At 39.7% G+C, this 14,662-nt stretch overlaps 1 protein-coding gene across 7 annotated transcripts in view; it reads right to left on the bottom strand.

The window, feature by feature from the left end:
• The window catches only part of EPHA6 (EPH receptor A6), a 792,264-nt gene that overhangs the window by 199,019 nt on the left and 578,583 nt on the right, over positions 1-14,662 (bottom strand). For all 7 annotated transcript variants that reach the window (XM_070508536.1, XM_070508537.1, XM_044771750.2 and 4 more), the window contains 2 exons: positions 10,799-10,869; positions 7,590-7,715 (listed from right to left, as the gene is read on the bottom strand). In XM_070508536.1, the coding sequence (XP_070364637.1) occupies positions 7,590-7,715; positions 10,799-10,869 (197 nt within the window). The remainder of the gene's footprint in view (positions 1-7,589; positions 7,716-10,798; positions 10,870-14,662) is intronic.

Here is a 14,662-nt window from a genome sequence, read left to right as displayed (position 1 = left end):
ATCATTCTTCTTGTCTTTGATTATTTTAAACTTTATATGTCATTAAAAACTAAAAAGCCACTAAACTAAAAAGGCACTAACCATTACTAATAGCCAAGAAGCAGGGATAGAGTTACATTTGTGTCAAGAAAAGGGAAAAGCCTAGTCTTTGAAGAGAAATTAGGTACAATAAATAGCCAGTGTTGTCAAACTCTAAAACTCCTGAAATTGCCCAGAATTCCTCTTCACGCGTCTTATTCTACCACTTCCGTCTCTCTTCCTCTGTCCAAACTGCCCTTGCCTCATCTTGGCGTTCCTTACCTGTAAGAATGTGTCCAAACGCCAGGTCCCCCTGTGATCTGATGGCTTAGTCTGCAGTGATCTCTACATTCTTTCGTTTTTAATGGTGATTTATATATATGATTTGTTCACTTATGACGCTTCTTCTTTCCACCTTGGCCTTTCTTCTTCTCTGCTCTACCTTATGTCTTACACTTTCCACAGCTTCCCTCCTGAGCCTGAGCTCCTTTATTTTTCATTGTTGTAAACCTCATAGTTCCTATCCCAGGCAGATAAATAAGTGGTCACTAAACAACGAAAACATGAACATTGTTCATTAGGAGTAAAAAGCAAAAATGGCCTAAGAGACAAAAATGGGAAATAAATTTGCAATCTGTTATCCATACCAGGCTTGAAAAATAATGATTCACTTTGTTTTTTTAAACTACCAGCTATGTGTTGTAAAACATGACCACAAATTCCTCCCAACTCTGTATGCACGCCCCAGTGCACTGTGGCTCTGCTGCTCCTCTCCTCAAGAGGCAGAACCTATGTCTCACTCCACCTTGTTAAATCTGGCCTGGCCTTGTGACTTGCTTTGATCAACACGAAGTGTCAGAATTATGTTGTAGGAACTCAGAGCCAAGGCCCACAAGGCCTTACATCTGTCTCTCATGTGCTTAGAACAGTGCCTTGAGACTGTCGCATCTAGCCTGTTGCTGGCAGAGAAGCCACATGGAGCAGGGATAAGTCATTCCTGCTCAGATTCCCCAAGACCAACCACCTCACAGCAACCCCGTCCAGCTGAGCCACAGCTCAGGAGTGACCCCAGCTGAGACCGGAGGACAAAACCCCCAGCTCCAGCTGAGACCAGCCCAAAATCGCTGACCCACAGAATTATGAGCAAATGAAATCATTATTATTTGAAGACATTTAGTCTTGGGATGGTTTGTTACACAGCAATAGATAACAGGGATGGTCTACAAAGACAAAAGTCATTAGCTAAGACACACAGACAACTACATTGAGAACACAAGTGTCACTCTGGGAACAATCGACTAATTACCTGTTGCTGGATGGACTTAGTATGACATAGACAAATCACACAAGCATACTCATGGCCTTAATTCACGTCTTACTGTTCACCCACGTGGAGCACACGTGGAGCACACGTGGTCTCTCAGGCAGCGTTACGAGTGTGTGGTGGTGCTAAACAATAGCAGAGCATAAACAGCTTTTACTTTTTAACAGGAGAGAAATTCAGAACTGCATCCAATTTTTATCCAAACTCACTCCCTAGATTGTTTTCTGAATAAGAGCCCGCCATCTTTAACATATTCATATCCAACTTAAAACTCCAAGTGAGGTTTGAGTTTGGAAAATTGCTCTATGTGGTAGGCAGACTTCTAAGGTGACTTGCAATGACCCCTGCATCCAGGTATTCAAGACCTTGGGTGACCCCCAACTCCCTCAGTGTGGGCTGGACCTAGTATCAGACCCAGAATCAACAGATTATGGCAAAGGTGATGTGGTGATGTCACTTCCATGAGTAGGTTGCAAAAGATTGCGACTTCTATCTTGCTGGCAGACCCTCTTGTTGGCTCTAAGGAAATAAGCTACCATGTTGGAGAGGCCCCGATGGCAGGAATCTCAGAGTGCTCTCCAGCCAAGAGGCAGTTCAGAATTAAGGCCCTCAGGGCAACAGCCCTCAAGGAAGTGTGTCCTGACGGCAGCCACACAAATGAGCTTGGGAGTGGATCCTGGCCCAGGGGGCCCCACGTGAGACCTGGACTGCGACACCTGCAGAGCCAAGCGGAGCCGGAATTCCTCACCCATAGGACCCGTGAGACAGCAAGTGTTCTTGTTTTAAGTTTTAGGGTAATTTGTTTTGTAGCAAGTGATAACTCACATGCTATAAGCAATACAGAGTAAAAATTGTCGATGTACGAGTCTTCTTTTCCGTCCTCTGCCTCTGCCTGAAGAGACTGTAGCATTATTTTTACTTTTTTCTTTCTATAAAAGATGTAGCCAGGCTTCTCCTGTCTCCTTGGAGGTATCAAGTTTCCTTTATTTCACCAAATATTTTAGCAATACACAAATTAGAAGAAAAAGACAAAGGACAAAAGTTTGAAAAATTAATAAGTTCTTTGTAAGTTATAAAAAAACTCATCAACATTACCTTGTCTGTTATACAAACTCAATAGAAAAATAAAGTCTCAATGTAAGCTTTTCTGTAAGATTCTGTATTTTACTATGTAAATAAGGTATATAATAAGTTCTATACTTTTAGTTTAATTTATCAAGCAAATTATTGATATAAAGTATTGCAATATAATTCACAATTGTCTTCTATAGATTTGCTCTTCTGTCATTTTTATTTTGTATAAATTATGCATTGGATTTCATATTCTTTTAATTGAGTTGTACTTTAACTTATACTCCACAGAAGATTTCTGTTGATAACCAGACAGTCATTTAAAATAATTACTTAGAAATAATTCTATACGCTTTCAGTTATTCATTTATTTACTCATTTATTAAATAAGTATTCATCAAATAACTAAATGATGAGGCAGCTTGTAAGATTGAGAAATGCATACGTGAGATAATTTACAATAACTTTATATTAAGATATTGAAATGAATTTTCTTGTTTTAAATTGATTTCATCACATGGCTTGTTAAGTTTAAAGAAAAAATAAACACATATATAATAAATCAAACCTCATAAGACATAGGGGAAAGTAAGTTTTGACTTTGTTTAAAAATAAAAAAGAAAAGAATTTGTTGATATGGGTATAGCTCAATGTACTGACAAAAATGAAACAATTTTTAATTACTAATTTTGAACTAACTCTGAAAACCATAGATATCCCTAAGTTACTGAAGGCATTGACTTTTTAATTCTACATGGGCAGATATTCATGTCATAAAGTATTTTGAGGGCTGGACATGGAGAGTCATTCTTCTCAGACATCTCAACTAAATATAAAAACTGTTTTTACTTTCAGCCTAACAGTCGTGTCCCCACCCTCTTACTGAATGCCTGTGGTATGGCAGATCCTCAGTATGTGTCATGTCTAATCCTTACAGTAATCTTGCAAGACAGTCAGCTGATAAAATCATCTGTAGGAGAGGAACAGAAATAATAAAGGGGGTGAGAGAGTTTCTTTAAGACAACGAAAAGTAATGGATCCTGGAGTAGAGAGGAGAAGCTGGCTGGGGGATGGGGGAGTCAGGAGAGGAGCACAGAATGAGCATTTTTCCCTGCACAGCTTCGTGTGTAACCAGGAGCTAAACGACCTAAAGGCGGGAGCAACAACGGAGCCAAATAACCTGAACAAATTGCTAGTTTGACGCGCACTTTTTATAGCCTTTTTGTGGTCCTTCTGACTTTCTTCTACCTGCCGATGACTGCTGAGAAACCAACAGTTAAAACTTCCTGACTATTCTCTGAAGAGAAGAAATGCAGTGACACTAACCTAACAGAAGAGCAGGCTGACAGTGGAGGCAATAATGAGTTTTGTATAGATAAAGGGATGGAATATAAGCGACGGGGAGACGCTGTGCATTTCCATGAGACTAGGGAAAGAGGGAAGGTCGGGCATAAGAAGGTGCCCTTGGATTTAGAGACACAAGAATGATTTTTTTCAATGGAATAATATTTCAAAATTATAGATACGCTGCTAGGCAAGTTTTTCTGATAACGGTTTCGGTTCAGCACCGCCCTGAAACAAGGGTAGTCTTTCAGTGACCTTTCCCAGCCCAGGATTAAAACGCAGTTTACCAGTTTGCTCATTATCTCTCAAGATACATGTGAAATAATGATTCTACCCTAATCTGACTTGGCTCTTTTCGCCTGAGAATTTCTTTTCCACAGTCCTCTGGCCATGGGATTTCATTTTATGATGCAAAAAGCCAAAGGAGATGGATGATCTTGATAGTCTCCTATGCAAGAGAGCTGCTCACTTCATTTAAATGGAAATGTGCATTTTCATGGAAATTCAGGCCTGTATTGATGAACAAAGATGAGCTGCCACTATTAAACAGAATAGGGATATACAAAAAAACGTGTCCTAGAAAACTCATTTAAAAAACAGTAAAATTTACAGTGAAAAATAGAGAATTTTAAGAGTATATATAAAATATACATTTTAAGAGATATATTAAATTTTCTAAGGATTTGTCATGTAATATTTGGATGGTTATAAAGTTGAAAATCCCAGGACAAAGGTTGTGGGAGACAGGTTGAATATGTATGTCTTTAATAAGCAGAGTGACTTAAGACGAAAAAACAAAATAGCACGGTACCTTTCTATAAGTAGATAGCAGCCACGTAATAAACACTTTTCAGTGAATGCATTAAGAAATGCCCTGGGTTAGGCGTGATATCATTTTCTATGCTCTTTTCTTTCTTAAAATTTTAATGTGGCTATTTTGGGGTTCATCTTTTAATAACACATTTAAGAAATATTTACTGATTACATATTGTTTTTCCCAACTAGAAACCTGGAAGCCATTCTTAACTATTTCCTCACCAAAAATCATGCAGGTCTGTGGATTTTTCCTCAGCAATGAATTGAGAATTTAGGTACCCCTCTCTATCGTGACTCTCAACATCTTAATCAGACCTGACAAGGATCGAAGCCTCCTATATTGTCTCTCTCTCCCATTGCCCCAACTCCACCCCACCTCTGTCCAGCATCTACACCGCCACTGGGCCAATTACTTTACACTTCACCTAATGTACACAGCTGATGAGGAAACGGAGTCTGAGAAGAAACAATCAAACAGGTGGGGAAAAAGTAAAGGATATGAGACAACCTAAGGAAAGTATTTACACTAACAAGTTGGGCAAGTAACCAGTTGTGCAAGGATGCCATAGATACTACACAACTCTATTAATTCTTTAGTTTGACTGAAAAATGCTTTCTCCACACTGCTGCTGTGGGAAATGTCCACACAGTCACCAGTTTTTTCCTACACGCAAACAGAATTTTAGGAACCTGACCTAATGGAGCTAACCAACTCAGCAGTACTGGCCAGGGCACAAGGAGGAAAGTTATATCACAATAGCTTTGTCTCATAAGCATTTCTATTTCTGTGATTTTTCTGAAAACAGACAGTAGAAGGACATTCAGCATATTTGAAAGTTGAAATAGTCAAAGAGAATAAATATAAAAAAAACGACACTGAGGTACAGGTTGACTACATAGTTTAGATATTTTGTATTTGCCAAATGAGAGGAATCCCATTGTGACTTGCTAGAATTTAGACAAAGCAGAAGGAATATGATATTAAAATAGTCTCCTTAATAGCTATGGTTTGCTTTGGCAATATCTGTTATATATTTTTCAGGCAAAATTTATATTTTGGTTAAAAAAATACAAAAACTACAGAAAAACTGAATTTCTTTTTTTCTTTGTTTACATGTCAGATACTTGATTTTATCTCTCAACATTATGATTTCAGATATTGGCATTTAATTTATGCACAAAGTGGTGAGACAGAAAATGCTTCTGTTCCATCTACATGAGTATTGAGCACTGCAGTGTCAGAGGACGCCCGACCGTTTCTCACGGCCAGAGGAAGAAAGCCAAATACAGGGGCAATGGAATTATTCAGCCTCTCTCTTCTCTATTCTTCTGCTGTCTTAACAAAACGAACCCGTAAACTAAATGGATATAACACCATCGCTCTTTCAGTCTGCCTTCACTGCTGTTGGTGTGGCTTCCTGCTCAGCAGAGGAGGACGGAGAGTCTGGTTTCACCCTAGGTTCTTACTCTTTCTGATCAAACAGCCTCTTCGGCCATGAGCATTAGGATCAGGTGTTCGGGACTCTTGCGTCAGCTTTCAGAGGGAGGCCTGGCCTGGCGGGAGCTGAAATGATCTGCTGGGGAGAGGGAATGAGGAGCTGGAAGGAAGGACTGTCTCCAGAGGTCCCTGGAATTCCTGAAATAGTGCTAGTTCTCTGTGTAGCTGGGAGACAGAGTCAGCTTCCTGGGTGGCAGCTTCACGCAGAACCTTGGGTTCAGACGGCCCTGCATTTGTTTAACGCTCTGTGGTCACTGTCCTGAAATTCTCTATAATGTTTTAACAAGGGACTCTACATTTCTATTTTTGCACCGGTCCCTGCAAATTATGTACCTGGTCCTTCGGGCAAAGAAGGGCTTTGAAATGGACAAAGGAGAATCGGGTACTTTCTTTGGCCTTGGCAAAGACACACTACCTGGCTGGAACTGTCATGCTTTGCCGTGTTCTACTCTCTCCAAAGGATTACACAGGTATCCAGCGCCTAGAGGAGATCAATGCTCCTTCAGGCTGCAGTCTCCCTTCTCTGTTTACTAATACCTCCCTTCCCCTTGTCAGCTGCCTGCACAGCTGCCTGGTCAGAGATTATATTTCCAAACTCTCCTGCATTTAAGTGCGTCCACATGATTGTATTTGGACCACTGAGGCGCAAATAGATATGTTTGTAATTTCCAGGTTAATTTTGACTTGAGATTGAACTCTTTCCTTCGTCTCACAGGCTGGAAGGTAGATGTGCTGGTGACCCAGCTTTGACCATCCTGAGGATGACACGCTAGGGGAAGGCAGAGCAAAGAGTCAAAGGAGCTCAGCTCCTTGCAAGGCCTCCTGAATGACAGCTACTCTGCCCGCGTGGACTATTCGCCTGGGGTCAAAGATGGGAAAGAGGAATCAACACTCAGGGGCCTCCTTGTTACACCCGCTTAGCCTCTGCTCTTAGTAATGCAGAATAAACTCTTGAGGGCTGATTCACAATAAATTTGAATTTACCCAGAATAGTTGAATAATATAATGTTCTGAGTGTTTAAACATTCTACATAGGGAAAATTATAATTTTCATTACAATTATATAAAGTCATATGGAAACTAACTTTATCCTCAATGATTCTCAGAACACTACTGAATCTGGCAGAGCCTCAATGTCATCAATACGAATACTAATTATAGTATATGTCTATAAATGCTGGTCTTGAGTAAATCTGTAATAATCAAGGACAGATTCCTGAAAGTGTATTTTCAAAATAATTTCCTAAATCTCTAGTTTCATTGTAATTTATCTTCATACCGAAAGAAGACTATAGGATGTTAAAAATAACTTTTGTGGCTTTTCCCCATTGTTTAGAAACTGAATATGGGTGCTTAGAACGCTTCCTAAAAAATAAAACATACATATGATAATTCTACTTCTCATTTCTTATATGTTTTCAACGACTAAAACCGGTAAGATTTAAAAACATCATGTCAATAAACCAGTTACAAAACCATTAAGGAATTATATCTTCAAAAGTGTAGGTTTTCCGTTACCTGCCCCAATGACTCTCTCAATGCGAATCCTTGAGGGATCAATCTCCTTGGCAAATTCATGGACTGCGAGCGATGGGTCTTCGTACGTATCTGGATCTATGTAAGTTTTAACTCCTGGGAAGCGTACTGCAACAACAGAAAAGGCTGAATTAGCTGGAGTATTTTAGTAATCACACGTCTTATGAATATTTAAAATGAGGAGTGATGATGTACTGAAGTAGTCATTCCTGGTAATTACTTAAATTCAATTCTCTCTTCTCTTCTTGTCCCATCCCCCTGCCCCTGCCCCATTAAAGATTTGAATACTTGGAATCAAAATTTTATTACCTAGCTTTTGATGTAAAATGAACTGGCGGTTTCCTAAAGAGTGAGCTGACAGGTTCCAGAACACACACTGTTATTATATTTCTGTAAAAAGTTTAATCAGCTCACTTAGCCACCACCACCCACGTATTCCATGTCTGATCTAGCTCAGGGAGTGGTCGGGGCGTGGTCAGGGCAGGGGGCAAACGAGCAGAAGCCTTTCCCCAGAACAAGCTCCTAGAGTCCTTCCTGGATCCTTCAGACTCTAGGGCACTGGGTTTTCCTGAACCTCCGCCCCAGTCCTGTGGTCTCTCCCTTTCCAGAAACTCTGGCAGTAAAGGACAGACGCCACACAGTGACAGGGAGGAACACTAAGGATCATGGCCATTTCCTCTGTTCCTGTAGCTGCTTCCACTGCCAGTCTGCACCTGCTCCTGGAGAGGACCCCTTGTCTATCCTGGAGGGAAGGGTGGCATTCAAAGGCGCATATCTGTCCTTGGCTGTGTAGATGCTCCTCTTTCTTGATTGGGGGTGGTGCTCACAGCCCTCTGGCAGTTAGGATGAGGAACAGGGGCGGCTGAAAACCGGGAAGGTGTGGTTGCCTGTTCATTTGCACTTCCTCAGTTTCTGAAGAAGTCACTGACTGCCACGGCAGTCCCCTGTTCTACTCACCGGTTTCTGCTTTCCACCTTAGATTGCTAGCTCCTGGAGGACAGGAGATCATTTCTTATGCATCTTTACATTTTTCCAAATACCTTAGCTATGGTTTTACAGGTAATAAGCACACAGCAAACCTTTATTGAATATAAATTAGCAGGAATTAAAAGATCAATGCAAATTTGTGGCAATATGGATGATACTTAGTTTGTTGCTTCCTAGATTTTGAAAGCCGTATAACATCCTGAGTTAAGTGTGGTCTAGATCTCCTTAGAAACATGCTCTTGCAAGAAAATCTCAAAAGCCAACAAACAAAAGATGGTAAGGCAAGTTTAGAGGAGGAGCTGAAAGGCCCATTATTAGCAGTTGCTTGCTTCGTGAGGACTCTGTCTGCCACCCTCTCTTATTACTGCTTGCCTGCTGCCTTCTAGGATGGGGTACTCACCCACGAGAAGATAGGACTTCTCAAAACAGCAGCAATAAAGCCTATTTCTAGGCAAACTTAGACCTGACAATGATTCTGAAATGCTCTGCTTTTCTTGACTTCCTTAAATTTAGACTGGAGGAAAGGAGAAGAGAGAATTGGTGCCTCTAGTTCATACTCTATATCATATTTTGTAACTTTGTAGGAATTGTGATTTCGGATTGAATAAGATAAACTCAAATCTAGTGATTAAGGCTAGGTGACTAGTGGTATCTAATCGGACATATGGTCACATTGACAACGTTCCTGTAGGCACAGATAACAGGTTTCATTTATTAAATCATACATGGTCTTAACAATTCAACCACTCAATCACTTAAGGTGATACACATTTCTGCAGAATAAATCGATCAGTTAATGTCACTTTCTTTTCCTCATAAACAAATATTAGTAGAGGAAAAACAACTGAGACCTAGTTCCAGTCTTGAACACCTGGCTCCTTATTTAACTTATCCCTGCCTTCTTCAGCACTGGTTTGTTATCTTCTTCCACTTCCTTGGCTGCCTCTGGTTATTTTCATTGCTTCTTGCTGGGCCCATCTGGTTTAGTTTATGCTAAAGTGCTAGCTGGAAGACAGACAATAAATACCTCAGGAGCATCTTTTTCCTCTGCATTTCAATACTAAACGCCCCATAGTGAATCTTAAGGTTGCCCAGCATAAGCCATCTGTCCAGCTGTCTGGATCCAGGTCTCTGCATCTGTTTACAGCTTTTCCAGGTCCTCCCATCCTGGTGCCGGCTGTCTCAGCTCTCCCTCCTCTGCCAGCGCAGGGAGCCTCAGACTGACTGTGCAGCAACAGCCTGGGAGAGCTTGTGAAGAACGCCAAGTCCTGGCCTGCCTTCGACCTTCTGAGTCAGAACTCTGGTGAGCAAGGGCACAACATTCTGATGCAGAGGGTCCTTGGACCATTCTTTGAGACATCATGTGAGCCTTAGAAACAGCCCTAAACCCTCCTTCTAGTTTATAATCTCCTCAGTTAAATTCTTTCCCTCCCCTGGAGGGTGCTATAGATCAAAAAGTCTCTTATTCCTTTCCTTAAGTTGAAGTGGAAGATGAGTTTAAACAGTTAAACACTTGCCTCACATATGATCTCCATGCTGTGGTTAATCAGAGAACACCCCTTTCTTGTTAGTTCAGCGTCTCAGGACAGAGAAACTGTCTTGACAAAGTCATCTGCCATTTGGAGGTAGAGGTGGAGGTGGGCGTGGGGAGGAGAGAGTGGCAATTATCAAACCAACTATAGTGGTAATTATAGCTTGCTTGGGAAGAGATCCTTCAAACGAATATAACCTTGTAGTCAGCTCAAGGGTTTCATACATATTCTAAGAGTTAAAGAGCTGATTTTCTTTTTTAGTGTTAATGAATTGTAAATTGATTTGTTATATGTTTAAATGACAGTCCCCATGAGAAGGAATAAAGATTGCTTAATATTTCTATGGCTAATGCTCCACTAAATAAAACCAACTCACGTTTGGAGCCATTGTGAGAGGTAAATAACTAGACATGATCAGTCATCTTGTATTTTTAGCACATTCAGTCTGTCCTGTTTTCCAGCAAGTAGAATTAGGAAAAAGGTAATATCATTTAATGAGAAGCAGGTGCAATTTCCACCAACAAACCTGGAAACCAGATGAAAAGTCTTAATGCTGAAAGGTTGGAAGTGACTCTTTTGGAGTTTCTCAACTCAACGAATACAATTTTAAAATGAACTCCTGAAGTGCTGGAACAACATAAAACAAGGGAAGGGAGCCACCATCTTACTTACGATGCCCATTCTGTAAGTGGTTTCTTCTCTTCTCTTCTGACTTCATTTTGGCCTTTATGTACCATTGGCACCTTTTAAAAAGGAAAATAGAATCTTATTTTAAGAATTATGCTAGATAAGAACCAAAATCAATTAAAATACATAGACCCATGGGCAAAGTTTTTATCATGAAGACCACTTTTAAGAACACCTTTATAACATGTGAAAATACTCCATACAAGGTTTTTTTTTTTCCTTTTTCTCCCCAAAGCCCCCCGGTACATAGTTGTATATTCTTCGTTGTGGGTCCTTCTAGTTGTGGCATGTGGGATGCTGCCTCAGCGTGGTTTGATGAGCAGTGCCATGTCCACACCCAGGATTCAAACCAACGAAACACTGGGCCGCCTGCAGCGGAGCGTGCGAACTTAACCACTCGGCCACGGGGCCAACCCCATACAAGGTTTTTTGTACAACCAAATTAGCCCCAGATGAAATACTCTCAAGTGGGTTATTTGATCCAAATGATAGGAATCTTAGAAAATATTTTATAATTTGCAATAACCATCATGGCTGGTTCCTTATATGGCTTCTAATAGCTAGAATTGGAGAAATGCATTAAAAGCCAAAAAGAAAAAATATTTTTGAGTCAGAATCTCAGAAATTTAGACAACTGTCTTTCAGTTGCAGTGCTAAGCAGCATGATTTTTTTAATATCAGAAATGCGGTAGTGGCATATTCTGTTCCCGGGATAATGGTGCTCTAAAGAACAGAGGCAGGTGCTTATCTCCCACGACTTCTTCAACATGAATAAATCCATCAACATCCATACGATTTGACAGTCCATCAAACTGCTAATTCCAAATAGTTAAATAGAGTACATCTGTGGTACTCAGTTCAATCTTCCAATGTGAATTTGGCCTCAAAACCTATGGCAAATTGAGTATTCATTCAGAAATCTCTTAGAGTTTTCATAGAATAATTTCCAAGAATGCTTCCCTACCAAAAAGCTTAAGAAATATTTCAGAATGAAAGTTTTGTTATCTTATGTAATTGAAATTGTTTTCTCTAGTGCGTAGGATGTTAAAGCAGTTTCTGCTGTTATATAAATTGGCAAACATGGAAATTGAAAGCTGAAAATAATTTAGTACAAATTTTTCTTCATCATTAAATTCTCTTTTTAAGTGATATTCAAAATCTGCTTCAGGAATTCCAAGTAAGGATAACATTTGAGCCCATCTCTCAAGTTTATTTGGCCAAACTTATTTAGCCTACAACGACTGTAATTCCTTCTTTTAAGTTTGCCATATTTATGTGCTGAGGCAATATTTTCTCTTTTAATGAAATGCTTTTCCCATTTGTATGTGCTCTGTGTTGCTCAATTTTGCTCTGTAGAGAAGAATCACTAAAACAAAATATCATTTAAGTCAATTTCTATTATGAAATTACAGGCATTTTTTAAAATTGGGGATAAATATGATACCGCTACTTAAATAAAATCATACTTAAGAAAGTACCCCAAACTTCTTCAAAGGAACTTTCATAAGAAAATAAGAACCTTTCTGAATCAAATTAGCCATCCTATCTAATTATCAAGGTCTACTTCACATGATACCATTTGCGTCTTTGGAGTTAAGATCAGCCTATAGGAACCCATCACATTTGAATAACTGAATAATCTTCTGGGCTCCAAACTGATTGTCTTTAACTTGTGCAGCTCCATGATAAACAGAGTGTTATCCAGACGTCGGAGCCCCAAACGCACAATGCATGGGCAGCACTTAGATTAGAAATGGCAATGAAAATATAGTGGAGATTATTCTTCTGCTCAACACTTTTCTAATAAGCATTGCTAAACATGTAGCAGCCCATGAAGTATGGCATTTTGACTTTAACTTAACCAAATTGTCAATGTGACTTTATTCCCTTCTTTCCTTCCTCTTTCCAGGCTTGCATCTTTAACCCTCCACTGAGATTTTCTTTTTCTCCCTTTCCTAGACATAATCGTCTTCCAATCCTTCTTCTTGCAAGACAGTCCTAATAGGTTAAGAACTTTAACCTTTTTTTTTTTTTTTAGCAAACAAGCTTACACCTCCAGCACATATGAGATTTTTTGTTCTTTTTTCATTAACCAGTTGTCCCTTCTAGTGATTAAGGACTTTGTAGGCTGTGTTTGGTATCTGTAGGCTATGGCATTGAATATTTTGTTTTCAGCCTAATGGTTAGTTGGGTTAGAGTCTCCAGAATTTTGCTGTCTGCTATAAAAGATGGTTGTACCAAAGCTGTGAGGATGGCAAAGAGCTGTCCAAGGCTAGCTCGAGGCATACAGGGAGAGAGGAGAGTGCTGGGCGACCACATCTGATGGTGGCGCTGTCGTCTGCCCCAACTCGCACTTTTTATTAGGATGAATTTATCATTATTTCCTGCATTCTTTCATATCTTTTTTTTCCTTATTATTGTAGCTAGTGTTCTTCTATTAGCTAATCAGCCTCACCAGACGGGAGACTCTGAGACACTCCATTAATTACACGGCAATACTATACCTGCTTACATGCATGGAAATTTTAAGTAAACGTGTGCCCTTCTACAAGTAGTTTCATGAAGAAGCCACCATTTCAACTTCACCATACTAGGATATTCACGTGTTTCTTTGATCCTCGATAAGTTCTGTAAAAGTGGGTTTGCTCCAATTAAATACGATACACACTTCATAGGGAGCTGTTACATTTTGTCAGGGACCCACACTTGATACGTGTCTTCCAATGAGTTGTCCATTTATTGATCTATACATTTGATCTGCTGTCAGAATTGTAGATAATTTTTCATAATGCATATCCTCTGTAATTCTATAATGAGTTTTAATAAAATATTAGTATGGAAGTAGAGTTTTAAAATAAATCAAACAAAGGATGTCCATAGTTCACTGAACCCCTGCCTCTGACGGTGGCTGTTTGCTCCTGCTCCTTGTTGACTGTCAGCGTTCCCAGCAGAGGCGGCGCACTTCAGGAAGCGAGCTCAGGTGTGCACTATTTGGCTGGCACTTTTACTACAGTTTAAATCACCACACTGGTATTTTACGGAATGTGTGTGTTTCAGATTATCAAGAAAACTCTCGATGTATTCTTTTGTGCCCCTATTAATAACCTAGAAGGAATATTTTTTCCTCTTGCAGGAATGAAAATATGATTTGAAGATATTCATGATTTCCCACCAAAGGCTGGGTCAAACATTAAGCTTTAAATAAGAAATACTCTTGGAAATAATTTCATACATATTATCTTCATTCACACCTTTCTATATTGTGAGTACCTGGCTCATGGTAACAATCCGATATATTTAAAAATCAATACATTATTTCAATGCATTGTCATACCAAACCCGTGTAAAAACTGCAGTCTAAGGTTTGGAGGGTGAAGCACTTTGACTAGCCAGTCGGGATCCAAGTCGAGATCTTTTGCTACATTAAATTTATTGCTACTCTAAATTTTCATCCACATTACTCTAATGTAGAGAAATACTGGATTTGTAAAACCAATTAATATAATTCTAATGTAGATGCCTTCAATATTTTAATGAATAAAAATAACACATTTCTGTAACACTAAGTTTATAAAGAACTTTTATATAAATTGCTCAGTCTCTCTTGAATTATTTTTTTTCCAGGAAAAATCCCTTTCATGGTGTAACATGATGGTAGTAAAGGGAAAGCGCGGCAGGCACTTATTCAGTAGGAATTTATCATTCGCAGCTTTCCGAGTGTTTTATGGAGTGTTTGGTTGCCGCAGAGCAGCCACGCTCCGCGGCCCAGAGAGGCGGCCTGGAGTTTCTGGTGCCGCCTGAAGCTCACTGTCAGAGCGGAAGCCGCCCGGTGCTTCTCGCAGGTGTGCC

Source organism: Equus asinus, chromosome 5 (assembly GCF_041296235.1).
Source record: "Equus asinus isolate D_3611 breed Donkey chromosome 5, EquAss-T2T_v2, whole genome shotgun sequence".
Lineage (NCBI taxonomy): Eukaryota > Metazoa > Chordata > Mammalia > Perissodactyla > Equidae > Equus > Equus asinus.
This window is presented reverse-complemented; position numbering and strand designations above follow the sequence as displayed.